The 16,593-nt window shown below is 51.6% G+C and overlaps 2 protein-coding genes across 3 annotated transcripts in view; both read right to left on the bottom strand.

Annotated features, from left to right (window-relative positions):
- The window catches only part of ACY1 (aminoacylase 1), a 451,002-nt gene that overhangs the window by 359,421 nt on the left and 74,988 nt on the right, over nt 1-16,593 (bottom strand). The gene's annotated exons all lie outside the window — the stretch shown is intronic.
- The window catches only part of TEX264 (testis expressed 264, ER-phagy receptor), a 130,219-nt gene that overhangs the window by 94,817 nt on the left and 18,809 nt on the right, over nt 1-16,593 (bottom strand). The window contains exon 4 of the mRNA XM_073352548.2: nt 5,771-5,992. Coding sequence (XP_073208649.2) covers nt 5,771-5,992 — 222 coding nt within the window. The remainder of the gene's footprint in view (nt 1-5,770; nt 5,993-16,593) is intronic.

Below are 16,593 nucleotides of genomic sequence, written 5' to 3'. Positions count from 1 at the left end.
TGAACACTGCAAACGTCCAGTTGAGCAGGGGCTTGACACTCCAGGGCAGAGGTCCCCAAACTGTGGGGCGTGCCCCACTAGTGGGGCACAGAGGAACCTTCAGGGGAGGGGGTGCAGCAGGGCCTGGGCCAGCCACCACAGGACCTCAAGAGGGAGTGCCAGCCAGCCCCTTCCCGTCCCCAGCTTTGCTCTGGTCCTGTCCAAAGTCGCGCCCCTAGCTCCCAGTCTCACCCCAAGACTCGGCTCCATTCCCAGGCCAAGGCTGGGGGCGTGGCTGGGAGCAGAGCCGCACCTGGCTGTGGGCCTGGCTGCTGGCCCCCACCAGAGCCCGCTACGGCTCCGCTCCCTCCCCCACTGCAGCTCCAGCCCCTCTCCCAGTCTCAGACCCACCTCATCTGTGGCCCCCTTACCCCGTCCACAGTAGTGGCCCTGCTCCCAGCCCCATGGGCAGGGGGCACAGACAGCAGTAAGGGGGGCATGACCCTCAAAAGTTTGGGGACCACTGCTCCAGGGAGATGCTCAGGAGGCTCGAGGGTTGGAGTGTGCCAACTGCCCACCTGCAGAGTGCTGCACAGCCGAGAGGGCTTGCATTGTCCAGGGGGTTGGGGAGCTGACCCACGGCAAGCTCAAACAAACCTTCCTCAAGCTAAGGGCAAGTGATGGCGAGGGGCCTCCCAGCCCTGGGAACTCCCAGGAAGCCTCCCACTCACTACGGCTGGCACCTGCGTTCCTCACTTCTCCTGCCTCCCACTCTCTTCATCAGTCCCACTCCCCTCACCTCCCGCTTCCCTCAGTCTCTTTGGCTCCACCTCGTCTCTCTCCCATCTCCCACCCCTCCTCTCCTGACTCCTTCTTCTCATTACTGGGCTGCTAAGTTGGCCTCCCCTCTGAAGGGCTCCGATCCATTTGCACTAATGCCTTCTCTCCCGAAAGCCAGCGGAGGCTGTATTTCAGCCCTTTGATTCCTCTTCTCTCTGCTAATCCCATTCTCCGGCTCTGCAGCTTCCACAGGGACGGCACAGCAGAGAGAGGGTCTCCTGCGCTCAGCACGCCTTCCCTCCGACTCTCATTAAAAGAATCTTTTCAAACCTGACATTGCCAAACCCTCTCGCCCGCGCCTCAGGCTCTTCAAGGGAAGGGGGGGGGCTGGGAGGTCTTTGGAGAAGCTGTCTCCATGGCAACACAAATTCCCCTCAGAAATGGTGCACAGGTCACCTGTTTGCATGAAAGTTTCTCTCTTGATTTTTCCCCCCTGCCTCGCCAGCAGGTGTCGGGGGAGCAGATGCCACTGAAGTGCCAGTGTTGGCATGCCTCCGATTTCAGGGGAAGCACCTGGGGGAACTCTGACTTCCCCCAGCCTCCGAAGCCCGCAGACACCTCCTACAGCTTGGGAAAGGGAACAAAGCGAGGGGGCTCGCCACACTGGGGAGGGCGAAGGCAAGAGCCTGACATCTCTGAAGGCTCAGGAGCAAACCTGAGTGAGGTGACAAGTGAAAAGGAGCTGACTGGTGACAAGCCAGCTTCCTAGTCCCTGTTCACATCAAACCACCACATAGTTTACAAGGACAGCAGTTTCTGCTCAACACAAGCCCCGGGGCTGCAGTTCAGGACTGAGGGGCACTGGCAGGGGGGATCAGCGCTGAAATAACAGGGCGGGGGCTGCAAGCCAAGACTGAGGGGCACTGGCAGAGCTGGGGGAACCTAGGGCTGGAACAGCAAGGGGCTGCAGGTCAGGATCAAGGTGCATTGGCAGGGATGCGTGAGGGTCCCAGGGTTGTGGGAAGCCCAGAACTGGAATAGCAGGGGCAACAGGTCAGGATGAAGAGACACAGGCACAGTCAGAACTGAACTAGTAGGGGCTGGGGAGTTCTGCAGGTTGGAAGTCACGGGCATTGGCACAACTGCCTAAAGAAGCCGTCAGAGTTTTTGCTTATACCATGCCTGGGTCTAGCCAGTGTTACAGTCACAGAGCCCTCGCCCATGAGCGCGGAAACAGTTAACAAGGCTGGAGGAGATTTCAGAACTCCTAGCACCACATCCTCCTAGGGCACCACCAGCATAAGACCCCACCACTGTAACCACTTCTCAGTCCCACTGGCATGTGGGCATCCAGGCAGCGGAGGCCTATCGTGAGTCACAGCTCAGAAGTAAATGCTGGGGAGTTAGGCAGAGAGGAGGGGATCTTGCGGAGGTTCACTGAGTGCAAAAAATCTGGGCTCACCCGCAGAAAGCAATGAATAGGTGTGGGGGTTACTGGGAGAGGATTCACAGCAAAGCACCACACATCTGCTTTATCCTGAGATGTACCCTTGAGGGCCAACGAATCCCTTTATGTTTCCCACCCCAGCCCTCCATCTTCTGCCTGGGGGCTTGAACAGGAGAGTGGGAGTCAGGACTCCTGGGTTCTATTCCTACCTCTGCCACTGTAAACTTGGCCTCAGATCCCCCCACCCCCATCAGCATACCAACGATAATGGTGGGTACATGCTTTTTGAAAGTTGGGCTTCTAGACAGTGCTTAGAGATCTACAGGTGAAAAGTGCCACATATGACCTAAATACTTGCTGCTCCAAACTGGAGGGTGGAACAGGCTCAGGCTGATCTTAGATTCTCCTACAAATGAAGCAGGGTTTGATCCTGGACAATGGCTCATGATCAGGTGCCAGGACAACCCCCGATGTGACCTGCCTTCCCAGTTCTCCAAGAGACAATGACCAATCCCATCCCTGACAGTCCCAGAGCAGGGGGCTGAGACCCAAAAACCCATCTCAACTACCGCTCCCTGCTTCAGATCCTGACAGGGACACACTCCGGTGGCACTATGAGCACATGTGAGCTGGGAGAAATTTGCCTGAACACAACCAGTCCTGCCTTGCCGATTCAAAGGCGACAGTTTTAGTCTAGGATGAGCTCCTATTCTCCATTCGCTTTGAACGCCCAAGATCCCTAGATGTTGGATTTTTTTTAAATAGAAAGGCAGCTCTCATTAAAAAGCTGCCAGGTGTTCCCAGCACAATCTGTGGCTCTCTTTTTAGCTCTAATGATTTTATCTCTTGTGTGACAGATGCGCTCTCCAGGACCTTTCCTGGAGCAAGAAAACGTCATCTCTGCACCACAAAGCACTGTTTTAACAAACCTGATGCTCTCCGAGCCACCCCACCCACCCTTGTCATCTCGACAACCTGCCCCAGGGCTGGCAGAGTCACTCAGGGGAACTGTCTCCTGGTACGGTCCCATGGCACTGCTACCCCCGGCCCCAAGTAACCCGCCTCCTACCCTGTTATGTGCAGCCCAGGTGGTCATTTGCAACAGCAGCTACCAAGGAGGCAGAGCTATAAGAACAGGAAAAGGGCAGAGAACTGGGAATGGCACAGGTGTTCTCTTCTCCTGATTCCCTGCCACCCTCGAGAGCCCATCCTTCGGGGCCTGAATAGTGCACCCCCTACTCGCCCGCACCGGAATCTGCCCAAGGACAGAAGAGAAAAGGCTGGTTCTCATGACCCACTGGGTACACACTTTCTGGGGCAGCATCCTGCAGCACAAAGTAGGAGGAAGATATTTTTGTTTCCCACAGAGCTGGGATTCACGCCAGGAACAGGAGGTTTATAAATAGTTGCTTCCATATGAACGGATGAAAATGTCGGCATTCGATGGGTAGGTGCAACAGCAAGGCAAGAGTGCTGGCCTCTCCCCCCTCCAGACCCAGCTTCAAACCCCGGTGCAGGCCCTTCATGTTCAAAGGAGGCTGGTGCTTCCCTTGGCATCTCCATTGTCCACATCACTAAGCCACCAACGTAATTAGCCACAACAGACCATCTCTGTTCAAGAGAGGCCTGTACCCTGGCAGAGTCCCCACCCCATGCTTATCCAGTATATACACACTAGGGATAATCTCAACTCACCCCTCCTGGGGTTTGCCTCCATTGTTGCGTTAAATAACAAAACAAAACTCAGCCTAAGTTTCTCTCCCAGCTTGGGTGTTCCTGGGGGCTTCTGGGCAGGGCCCCTACCAGCCCAGACCCCAGTTCTCTCTCCAATCAGCCCAGACCCCACTTCTCTCTCCAACACACACATTTTTTTATACACCTTGATTGGACTTAAGGTGGCCCAACAGTTCTAGCAGCCAGAGAGAGTCAGCAGAATAGCCCTGCATCTACCTGCAGGATCCTACCACCTCACTGCATATCCCAAGACCCAGGTCTGAAATAGCTAGGAAGGTGCAGGTCAAAGCTGAGATGCCGCAGGAACGGAAAAGAGGGCGTGCTGCAAATCAGGACCAAGACGCAGCCCCAGAGCTATGAGTGTGCACTCTTGCATGGAATCACTCTGTTTCTAGCCCGTCCTATTAGTGAACACAGCCCATTCAAAACTAAATTTAAATATGAAAATTTCTGAACGTTTCCACTCTGCAGACTCAGCGTCCCAAGGGCCTGTACTCCAGTCTCAGCCTACCCTGCAGAGCTCTACTTCCTGAAAACATTTTCCTTGCCAGGTACACGCAGCTCTGCTCCCATCCACGCAGCTCTGCTCCCATGTCTGAGATGGGTGCTCCCTGGATGGGGGAATGCTGGAACCCACAGGAGTCTAAAACTGCAAGGGAGCAGCCTGCAGTGGAACCTGCCCACTGAAAGGAACAGCCTTGACAAAGTGCAGAGAGGGGAAGAGTCTTCAGCTGACAGCTAAAAGGAGGCTTTAGTGGAGGAAGTGTAGAACTTGGATAGAAAAGGAGAATGAAGCTGGGAGCTTCAGGTGGGGAGATTTGACAATACAGCTTGGCAGGGAGGTATGAAAGAAAATGTAATGGAGCGGGAAATGCCCAGAAGACCTGGGATAAAGGGATACACACACACCCATATCCAGCACACCACCCTCACCCAGGAGGCTGTAGTAAGAAGAACATAAGAACGGCCATAATGGGTCAGACCAATGGTCCATCTAACCCAGTATCCTGTCTATTGACAGTGGCCAATGACAGGTCCTTCAGAGGGAATGAACAGAACAGGACAATTATTGAGTGATCCATCCCGTCATCCACTCCCAGCTTCTGGCAATCAGAGGCTAGGGACACCCAGAGCATGGGATTGCATCCCTGCCCATCCTGGCTAAATAGTCATTGATGGAGCGGTTCTCCGTAGTGACAACCACCTTCCAGAGAAAGAATGAGCTAAAACTAAAATAATTCCAAAAACGACATGGGGGGCATTATTGGCTTATGGAGCACGGAGCACCCAGATTGGAGAAATATTTATAGTACACTCTAATCCAAACTACTCATTAAACCCTAAACCAGCTAGAGATTGCTACCTAGCCCCACTGGAGTAACGAGATTTGAACTGCAGCTCCCCCCACTGCAGGGGAAGGAGGGAATTGAAATGGAGAGGCACAGGCATAGGTCTAGTTATGAAACATGGAACCACCACTTACCTGCTAGACTCCTAACCATAGGGCAGTGCTTTTAGCAGGAAACCAACTAATCAATATGTCTGAATGGGGAGAAGACCAGTAAATTATTACAAGATGGCTGTTGTAGATACAATAGGTTAACAGCAAGAGAGGACATAAGGCCAGGTGAGTGAATGGCAGGAACTTATTATGGGTAAATTACCAGCTACACCCACAACAGCCAATGGCAGGTGAGGCTCTTAGGCCACATGACCAAATAGGAGGAAGTTACCAGAAGGTAACTCACTGCATCCACAACAGCCAATGGCAGGAGGGCATTTATTGGTGTGCTATGAATCTGACACATTCTGCACGCAATGGTCGCTCACCTTGATGTAAGTGTCGAGGGCTGGGTGGACACGGATCACCGCCAGCTGGATGGAGAAGGGTGTGGTGAATGGGAAGGTTGTCATGACCACGTGGCTGGGAGCCGGGAAGGAGAAGATCTTGAAGCCAAATTTCTGGAAGAGTCGGATCAGCTCCTCTGACGGCTTCTCCTCCCCCTCGCTCAGGATGCAGCCCACAATGTAGCGGCATTTCTCAGGTGGCACCTAAAGAAATGAACAAACAACAGGTGGCATCAGGGGAGAAAGAAGGCTGAGAAGGGTCCAGGCTAAGATTTTTATAAGGTTCCACATCCACCTGCCAGGGACAGGTAGGTGCCCTGGAAACCCCACAGCCTGGTACTGGAGTCACCCCCACAGGACAGGAATAACACACCTAGAGGAATTTGGGGGGCAGCTGCCTGGGACACTCCAAAACCCTGCACGTTGGCAAGCTGCACCCTTAAGAGCTGGGTGAGGACAAAGCTGGTCAGCTGATGTAACTGCCGATGAATTTGACCCACAAACAATAATCTATTAATCAAACAGGGAAGAGAAAAACACTGACAAATAGTAGGGAACGTGCATGTGTTTTATGTAAATGTTATGTAAAATAGATGCAAATGTGTTGGAAATGCAGCCCTCAGTTGGGTAAAGGTGGGACATGCTGAGAACGTGTCCCTGTGGAGCTGGGCCAATTAGAAGATGCAGTTTATTTGTTTTTGTATCTGCTCCGGGAAGTGGATAACCTGTGAGTCAGCTTCCCCCCTCCCCACACTTCACACACACAGACAAATTAATGTCTGCCACCTTGTGCCAGGGGAGCAGGATCCCCATTTCACAGATGGGGAAAACAAGGCCAAGAGTGGGAGTGACTGACCCCCCCAGCAACCCAGAGAGCGAGTGTCAGAGTTAGAATCAGAACTCAGGAGAGCCCAGCTATTAGTCCTATGTCAGACCACGTTACTCTCTCCAAATATGGAATAGGATTGCAGCTCTACCTCTTGTCGAAAGCAGAGGGCGCAGAATTAAGTGGTCCTATGTCAGACCACATTACTCTCTCCGAATATGGAATAGGATTGCAGCTCTACCTCTTGTCAAAAGCAGAGGACTCAGAATTAAGAGGCCTGGATTCTATTCCCAGTGCTACCAATGACTCCTCAGCAAGTCACTTAGCTGTTCTGTGCCTCAGTTTCCCCCTTTTACCGCCTGCCCTTCTTGTGAACTTTAACGCCTGCAGAGTGCTTTGAGATCTTCGGAGGGAAAGCAACAGAGATGAGCAGAATATGAATGTCAAAGTCTCTTCTCAACCCTCTGCAGTTGTGGGCAAGAGCCAGACAGACTCAGCTAGGACAGTATTAAACAGGGCCAAATGAGGGAATGCTCCTTATCTAGTGATGCTGGCTATTCATGCTGATGTCAACAAGTGAGCGGCAGCAGCAGGCTGCCCTCTCCTTCTCTGCTAGCCGAGGACCATACGGTGCACACAGGCTTTTTAAAAATCTGCTGGCAGAATATTAAACAAACCCCTGAAGTTCCCAGGGCTGCAGCCCAGAACCAGTGCAGCCATCTCTGCTACATGCAGTGCCTTAGCTGGCCTACTTTATTTTACCCACTGGTTGGCATATTAAATCGGCCTGGGGGATGTGGGAAAAGGTATTTTCAGTACTTCCTAAACAGGCAAATCCAGACACAAAGGGCAGGACATGTTACTCGCTCAGTGATGTTGGTCAGATAATGGGTTTAAGTGGCCAAGTAATGTCGCTTGCACAAATTGGGCATTTGGTAGGGGGGCCCAGTGAGCAGAGCTTATAGTGATTTGGTCTCTACATGGAACTATTTCAACTCACCATAAAGTGGACACTACTCCCAATGCAGTCTATTGGGTGTTCGCCTTCTTATGACAGAGACAAATGGATGGAAGGGGTAGGAAGGACTCCTGTTCATTGAAAAAAGAAAAGGAGTACTTGTGGCACCTTAGAGACTAACCAATTTATTTGAGCATGAGCTTTCGTGAGCTACAGCTCACTTGATCGGATGCATACGGTATGCATCCGATCAAGTGAGCTGTAGCTCACGAAAGCTCATGCTCAAATAAATTGGTTAGTCTCTAAGGTGCCACAAGTACTCCTTTTCTTTTTGTGAATACAGACTAACACGGCTGTTACTCTGAATCCTGTTCATTGCTTTGCCTGCCCCCCCTGACTGCCAGATGGGCCTACATGGGAAAGTCACGTAGGAGTGTGCACCTTTCCTGACCACCTCTTGTCTCAGACACAGACCACACACTATGCAGAGTCCAAACTCACCCTTTTCTTGAGGCTCAGCTTTATTGACAAAGAAATTAACCATACCACAGAAATGATCAGCTCAAACCCTCTCTCCCACTCCCAACTCAGCTGCTTATAGCGTTCCTCATTCAGCACTGCTCAGCCCACACTCTGGATCCTCCCTCTCTTTCTCTCTAGCCAGTCCCACTTCCCTACTATTCCAGTGGTCTATAGGCACCAGCAGAAGCCACTTCATCCTTTCCCAATAGGATCAACAGCTGCTAACAGGTTGGCACATTTCAGACACACACTTTCAGCCTGATACATAATGTCATGTGCATTAATTTTACAATCAACAGATGTCTGATGGATAAATGAACCTAGCCCATAGCCTTCCTGCTCCCACTTACTCTAGGCTGCGGCTAGCTGAATTTGCCCCCAGACGCTAACACAGACTACACACAACAACCCCATAGCATTCTGCGGGGCTCTAAGAAACAGTCCTCCAATGTGACTAACCAAATAGCAGAACCACTCAATCGATTTACAGATGAGAGAGGGAAAACGGCCATGAAAAGAATGTCCATTTGGTTCCCAAGTCAAGCCCTCAGAAACAAAAACTCTGGAATTAGGGTTACCCATAAGTATTATTACACATACACCCCACCCTCTCACCCAGAGTTAACAGATGAGGAAACTGAGGCACGGAGCAGCTGTGGTTTGTCCAGGGCCACAGGGTGAGTCAGTGGTTGAGCTGCGAACACAACAGCAGCCTTCTGCCACAAACCCAGGCTGCCTCTTCTCAAGGAAGGCTTCCCAACGTGTGGAAAAACAACAAGCGGTTAAGGTATTTGCGATCGAGTCGCACTCGAGGGAACCAGACAAAACAAACCGTTTACTTCTGCCTTCGGTACTTCTCTGGCCCCTCATCACCATATCTAAGCACCTTCCAACCTGGATCGTATTTACCCTCCCCACCCTACTGGGAGGAGGGCACTGAGGTGCAGAGAGGATCTGTGACTTGCACGCAGGAAGGCTGGTGGAGCATTGACTCCCGAGTCTCGTCCTGTAACCACTGGACCAGCTTTCCTCTCTTCTGGGATCTTTCTACCACCCCCATAGAGCTGCTCAGCAAACCTAGCTCACAACACGCCTGCTGGGGAAGCCAGGCCAGCCTAATCTTCCTCAGCCATGAGAACTGTGGCCACCAACAGAGGGTTTAATGCATGGCACACTGGAGAGCGGCGGGGCGGGGGGGGGAGAGGAGTTATCAGAGCTGCAGGGGACTCCTAATACAATCATAACCTAGCCAGCCAAAGCTCTAGTTCTCCACTAGATAAAGCAGGATCCCTGTAAAAGGCTGCAGCCTGAGCCACACAGCAGCATCTTCAAAACAGGAACAGCCAACAGGGTTATTAGTCCCTCTCTGGACCCAGGGGAGATCACTCTAGACCCACGCACGCCCATGGGCACCCAGAGGACAGCCATCAAACTCCTTGGGCCCCATCTGAGAGACTCAAAAGCTTGGCTGTCCCACTCCCCCATCTGAATGATTCCCAGCTGGCGGGAGGGTTCAGCTGAGCAGAGTCCTGCTTGGAGCAGACTCCAGAAGAGGAAACCAGGGTGCTGGCTACTGGATGAGAGGGTCAACAGGGACCACCAGGCCAGTTGGGACTGTGATCTTGCAACCTATGTGAAGTGAGCTGTAGGTCTCAGTCCAATCTCTCATGCGGAGGCACCCACATCGCACAAAAGCAACAGGCTAGCTAGCTAGCGGAGCTGGGTAGCAGTGGGGTGCCATCACCATAGCAGCTCCACCCCAGCATGTATTTAAAAATAGAAACAATAACAATCTGCCTCTCTTGCTTCCTTTCCAACCTGTAGAAGATATCACTTGAGTGACCTGTACGTGAGTGTGTGAGAGAGAGTGTGCATGTGCGTGTGCGCGCGCAGAACTCACTGAGGGGAAGCTTGGCCTCAGCAACAGGCTGTGCATTGAGCGTGATGATGCCCAGGCCCATTCCTATCTCGTGCACAGGCTAGTCCCATAACAGAGGGCCAGACCCCAGCAGAGTTCCACCTCCCATGCCATGAGCCTCACCAGTTGGTCAGCAGGACCATTGTTCTGGCAGAACGCAGCCGTCCTGGGAAGTCGCTGTCATGGAGGTAGGGATGATCCCTGAGGTAGCCTGGGTCACTCCCCATAGATGGTTTGAACTGGAACTGAAATCAATTAGGGACGGGCACGGGGGTCAGGTGTTTGCAGCGACATGTAGGGCTACGTAGCCAGGCTGCTGTGATTTGCACCCCCTGGAGCTTTTTCAGGGGTGTGGCTTCATTCCTAGCCCCAAAGAGTTGCACTCATTAGGCTTGGAAGTCACAAATGCACAGTTCACATGGTCAGGCCTGAATCCAATAGGAAGGGCTGAGTTTCCTGGCTCTTCACAGATGAAAGAGGGCATTCTTTGCTGCCATGATTATTTGATCATCCAATAGCACTGAGGGGTCCAAAAGGACCCCAAGGCTGTGACCTACCTAACAAGCTGAGAGCAGATGCCCTTGAGATGTTCTTTGGCAGGGTAATGCTCAAAGCACTTCCCTCTTCATACCAGCTTCTCTTCAGTCTCTCCTAGGTACATCTATAGCCAGCTTCCTCTTCAGCCAGGGGCTGATTTCTGGTAGGGCCTGAGAACACTGCGGGATGGCACTGTTTGTGTTGGACACCAAGGAAATGCAGAACTGGGCGTTACCTGCATTTAGTGGCAGTGGAACTGTCCACTGCAAGGGGTATGGTAATTTGCTCAGAAGACAGCGCTTTCTTGGGGGTTGGTCCAACACTGTGGAACAAACTCATTCCTCCAGGAATGAAGACCCTCCACTACGCTCCACTTCAGGGCATGGCACACTTCTCCTCCAAAAACTTCCAGTGGCGTCCCCGTCATACATTACATTATTTTTAAAAAACAAACTAACCCCTTACACACACAGTTTATCCTTGGAGAGGAGAAGACAGAAAGACAAAACCATGCACAACCGATGGTAACCATGTCTCTCAATGCACTTCTGGCACGCACTAAGATACAGCACTGATGAGGGCCTGTCACGGGGTCTCTCACCACACTGGCACCTCCTGCTAGCCATTTCAGGAATTAACTCTGGTCAGAGGGTGTGCCCTCCGGTCGTGGCGGCTCTCCCATGCTCATCTCGGCCTGCAGACCCACTGCAGTTCCAGTCTGCCTCTGCTTCCTGGCACAGCCCTCCGGCTGTGTCACAATCCAGGTTCCCTCCTTCCGCAACAGTCTAGCCGTTCCTTGCAGCAGCTTGGTAGTCCATAGCCTGGCCGCTTCATCAGCGGCGAGTGGGGGGTGAGGGGGGGGTGTCCCAGGCCTGCCCACTACACTGGGTCCCAGCCCAGGGATTCTGTAAACAACAGCTTCCTGCTGCCTCTTTCTTTTTCCACCAGTTTGTCTCAATTCCCTGGGCCACTTCCCCACAGCCTCAGCACCTTCGGCTCCCGTTTCTGGCTCCTTCCCCCTCTTCCCAGGGCTTCGGGCCTGCAAGCCCTAGCAGCCCTGCTCACGGTGCTAGTCTCTGCAGCCCTCTAGGAAGCCGGTCCCCTCCCTTGGGCTTCCTGCGGCAGACCGTTTGCTCTGGCCTGCCGCTTCCTTTTATGTGGGCCGGCAAGGTCCTGATTGGCTGGTCCAGCTGCTGCCCTAATTTGCTGTAGCCACTGTCCTAATTGGCTGTTTCCTTGCAGCCCTCCAGGCTGGGGTTTAACCCTATCAGGGCAAGTACAGGGCAGACGCCCCACTACAGGACCGTATAAGTAACTGACTAGAACAGAATATGCCTCTAACCTGACAAAAGAATCCCAGAGGTTGGAGGTGAGCACTGTCTCTGAGGTCCTCTCAATCCTTGGCCTTTCTGCTGGAGCTGCCAACACGAAGGCCAGATGGCTGCCACCACCATGGACAACTCCTGACTATGCTTGAATTCCAAAATTCACGTTGATAGAACTGAAGCTACCCAGAAGGCCAAGGAATACAAGAATCAGCGAAGCACAGAACCGCTCCCTATCTACAGCTATTGGCACTCTGGTACCCAAGTTCCCCCTCCTGTCCTGCTGTCCATGCTTCTCATCATGATTCTCAGATGACGTGCAATGGGAGAAACGGGAAGGAAGAAAACGTGAGCAGCGGTGGTGGAAAACATGGTCTGCTAGAGAGAGACTCAGTGGCAAGGGATTTTCTCAAACCATGAAGAAAGCAGAGAGACTGTTTTCCTGTTGTCAGAGAGAGAGCAAAGTCATGCCACTAGAGCAGTGGTTTTCCACCTGTGGTCTGTGGGTCCCTGGAGTCCACAGACTATGGCTAAGAGGTCCGTGAAAGGTTGTCATTACCATAAAACAGTGGTTCTCAAACTGTGGTCTGTGGACCCCTGGGCGTCTGCAGACTACGTCTAAGATTTTCAAAGGGGTGCGCACCTCCATTCTAAATTTTTTCAGGCTCCGCAAATGAGAAAAGGTTGAAAACCACTGCATTAGAGGGTTTCCAGCCCATTTCCACAAACCCTGACTGCCTCCAAGCAATCCCAGAACATGACACCTCTCAGAACAAGGGGCTGTCAACTTAAAGAGAAGATCGCCATAGCCGGGACGTTCTCAGAGGCCAGAAAAACAGCAAGTTCTAAGCCCAGCACCCTCCTTCCAAGAATGCAGCCCATTTCAGATAAGGGAGGCATTGACCACAATCAGGGCCACCATCCGTGACCCTGGCCCCTCTCCTTCCTGGGTAGAGAGCACCCGGGTTGAGGCACAATGGTGGGTGAGGGACATGCACTGTTCTCAACTCCAACAATATCGTCTTCAGGAGAAGACTGCACTATATTTGTCTACTTAAGAAGCCGCAATTCTCACGGATTGGTGAATTCCCCCAAGTCCCCTTGCCTACACCTGGAGAACTGAGCCAGGAGGCCCCTGAAGAACAATCTACTTAATCATTTTGGGGAAGTGGTTCCTAGAAGCTCATCAGTTTGAATCACTGTGTTGACAAATGGCTCTAGCATGCAGGGGAGAAACAGGGTCCTCAGAGAGAGACAAGGTGGGGGGAAAGACAAGACCGACAAAGCAGAAAGATGGGAGGCAGACAGTGCGCATGGATGGGGAGGGGGACAATGAATCAGGGAGATAAGAGCCCAGAGTTCTTACACACCCCAGACAGCTCTCTCTGTCCGTGTCCAAGACAGGGGCTTGTCAATTGCACTACAGAGGCATACTGCTGGGGTTATCATAAAAGCACCTTAGGCAACCATTGGTCAACTACCTGACATTCAGCCATCAGAAATCAGATATGACAGACAACCTGCAGACCTACGACCAGCTGTTTCCAAACCCTCAGATCTCTGCCTGCTCCCCTACTCAGCATTCTAGCCTCCAATACAGACAGACAGGGCAGCTCAGGCACGGGACATTCCACTGTACACAGCTATCAAAGCTGCACAATCCCTGACACCGCAGGAGCCCTTGGGAGCACAGATCCTCATGAGTCTCTGGGGAGACAACAGAGCAGAGAACTCAGGGGGAGACAGGCTGGCTCACGGTAATGGGAGAGAGAGCCCTTCACTTCTAGATCACCCCATGAAATCCAGCCCAATAGGGACCAAAACTGAGGCATGTTGGTCCGTGGCTCCTACATGAAATGAGTTGGTGGATCTCAGGCTAGCTCCCAGTGCACTGGTATCTGCATCACACAATCACTCAGTGACCCCGTTGCCAAGCTTAGTAGAGGCGTTAAGGACGGACTGGGCCCTGGAGAAAGGTATCCCACTGTGCCCCACGGGGGCATGTTGGCAGAGCTGCGTAGCAACGCTTTGCACAGGTCCACCTTTGCTCTCCCTGCCCTCTAGCGAGAGGACTTCAGGCTCCAGGGCTGGTAACCCTTTTCGGCAGCACCGAATTCACTATGCTTGGGAAGCAGAGATGGCATCTGTGCCTTCTTGGTCCTGGGTTTCTCCTTTAACTACAGTTGGTGAGGGACAGAGAGCTGAGCCCTGCAAACTCATGCCACCTCAGGTGACAAATCTTGCCTGCATCTGCTCAAATCAGCATGTGATTCCATGGTGGGGGTGGCATGAGTCATAGGGAAGGTGCAAATTACACCAGTGGGTTACAGTGCCCATCTCCAATCCCTCTTTCTACAATACAGAAACTCAGAGACCAGCTGGTCGGGTGGTAATTATGGCAGCTTCACCTGCCTTGGGGACTCTGTGGGACACGGGCCTCCTTCCAAGAAGCATGGGTCAAAAGAGAAGGAGCAGCAGGGCAGGCCTGAGGTGCTCACTTCCTGAGTGATGCTATCAAAGGGGAGGACAGCTGGGATGCAGAGGCTGAGGGCTCAGCAGCACTGGGCCTGCTTCCCCATTCATGTGGCCAACAGGGCCTCCGGAGTGCAGCCCGTGGCCTCCTCCAGTCCCAGGCTCTACTGGAAACATCCCCCAGCTGTTCTGCTCCAAGGAGAAACCAGCTAAGCGGCTCCACCACAAAGCGGCCCAAGTCTGGTCCAGCGGTGGGAGGGTTCCCTCTTCCTCCTTTAGCCAGCCCCCGGACTTTCCAAAGTGATCTGAGCCTGATTCAGCTCAAAATCATGCCTCCAATTATGTGCGCTCTCTCTCAACTGCCTGCGCTGTTCTCCTGTAGCGGATCTGTACCTCGCAGGATTCCTTGCCCTTCCTTCCCCTCACTCCCACACACTCCTAGAGATGCGCTTTGATGCCACAGCATAAGAATATTCTTTTTTTTAAAGGCAGCTGCAAATGTACAAAGGGACTCTCACAAGCAATGCTAGCTAACAAGCCACGGAGCAAAGATCTGGTTCAAACAGCACACTGCTGCCACCCTGTGCCACACGAGGGACCTGCGTGCAGAGCTGTGCTATGGAAAGACCACCACATTTTCTTCAGATCATATTTTTGGAGCTAAGAAGAGAATGGAGCCCCATTGTGGTAAAGAAGGATCAGTGAAAAACCAGTCGGTATTGTTATCTGATTCCTGTAATAAAGAGATTCACTACTAAACAGATTCACATGTGGACTGCAGCAATCTCCTGGCAACCTAGGATTTCAGAGCTGTCACTACACTGCAAACCATTTGGAACTTTATGGCAACAGAGGATACAGAACTCATCAGACCTTATTTTCTCCAAATTACCTGCCACTTGACCCAGATGAGACTCCATCAGCAGTGCAGGATCTATGACACACAGCTGAGCATTCTGGATTCCCTGCAGAGTTACACATTCCAGCATTAGGGGGATGGAACTTGACTCCCCACTTCACAGCCAAAGCTGCTTTTTCAAAGATTGATCTCCAGCTGCAGAATGCCAGGGATCTACACTACACCAGCCCACACAGTCTTGATGAGGCTAGGAAAACGTACAGAGAACACTCCATCCAGGCAGATGTGACTATTGTTTCTAGAAAGAAAAGGAGGACTTGTGGCACCTTATTGTTTCTAGAAGGATGTAAAGCCCTGGAAGGAGAGGAATTATTCAATCCCTTAAAGTATAACTAGAGAATCACAGCTGAAATTGAGCAAAGGACGATTTAGGCCAAAATAGCAGCGAAAGCTTGCTAACAGTGAGATATATACAACTGTGGAACAGTCTCCCAAGGGACATCAGAGAAGCCCCACTGCTTGAATCACTTAAAACTAGACAAAGCTGTGGGGACTAGTCTGCAGCATCCAATCCTGGACTGATTCCTGGGGACATGGGCTCAATTATTATTAAAGTGCTGCAGGAATCTCTGTCACAATTCTGAAACTGTTGCTTTAAGAAGTGACTAAAGAGCATTTCAGCAGAGGCCAAGCTCCAGGAAAATGAAACATCCTTTCAATCCCTTTATTTAAGTACTCACAATTCCTGTTTTGAGGCAGATAAAACAAAGATAAATACTGAGTGAAGTAAATTAAGCTGTAAGTAGATAGGATTTTATTAAACAAAAAGCAAATTGCTAGCAGCACAGCCTTGGCAGCTCATTAGTTTTTTGTTTTTTTTTTAATTTTTAAGTGAATTTAGCAGGCAATCTTCTGTTTACTTTGAATAATACATGCATCAAGATTGCCCTGTGGCTTTGGCACTGCAGTTCAATACCTTCTCCAGCAGGTGGCGATAGGGATCTATATTTGGGATTAGCATTGTGCGTCCCAAGAGACTAGTGTGTGACCTGAAGAAATCAGTGAGAGCACGCAAGTCTGAATCTCTCACCAACAGAAGTTGGCCCAATAAAAGATATTCCCTCTTCCACCTTGCCTCTACAACTGGGACTGAAAGTATTCAATTTTAATTTTTTTCTGTTAAATCCCTTCTCCATTATTCTGAAAATATTATGTAGGAGCTACTAAGTGTGTGCATGTCAAAGATTGTTTGATGGTTAGTTAACGTCAGTAGCAAATAATTCAACCTTTCATGAGGCTGTCACAGCCAGGTCACAGGCGTCCAGACCTAATGGTCAGAGCTGCAGTCCACAGTCATGAGACAGAGTCAGCTGGGTCAGGATACCAGG

The sequence above is a fragment of the Lepidochelys kempii genome, chromosome 7 (assembly GCF_965140285.1).
Source record: "Lepidochelys kempii isolate rLepKem1 chromosome 7, rLepKem1.hap1, whole genome shotgun sequence".
Lineage (NCBI taxonomy): Eukaryota > Metazoa > Chordata > Testudines > Cheloniidae > Lepidochelys > Lepidochelys kempii.
This window is presented reverse-complemented; position numbering and strand designations above follow the sequence as displayed.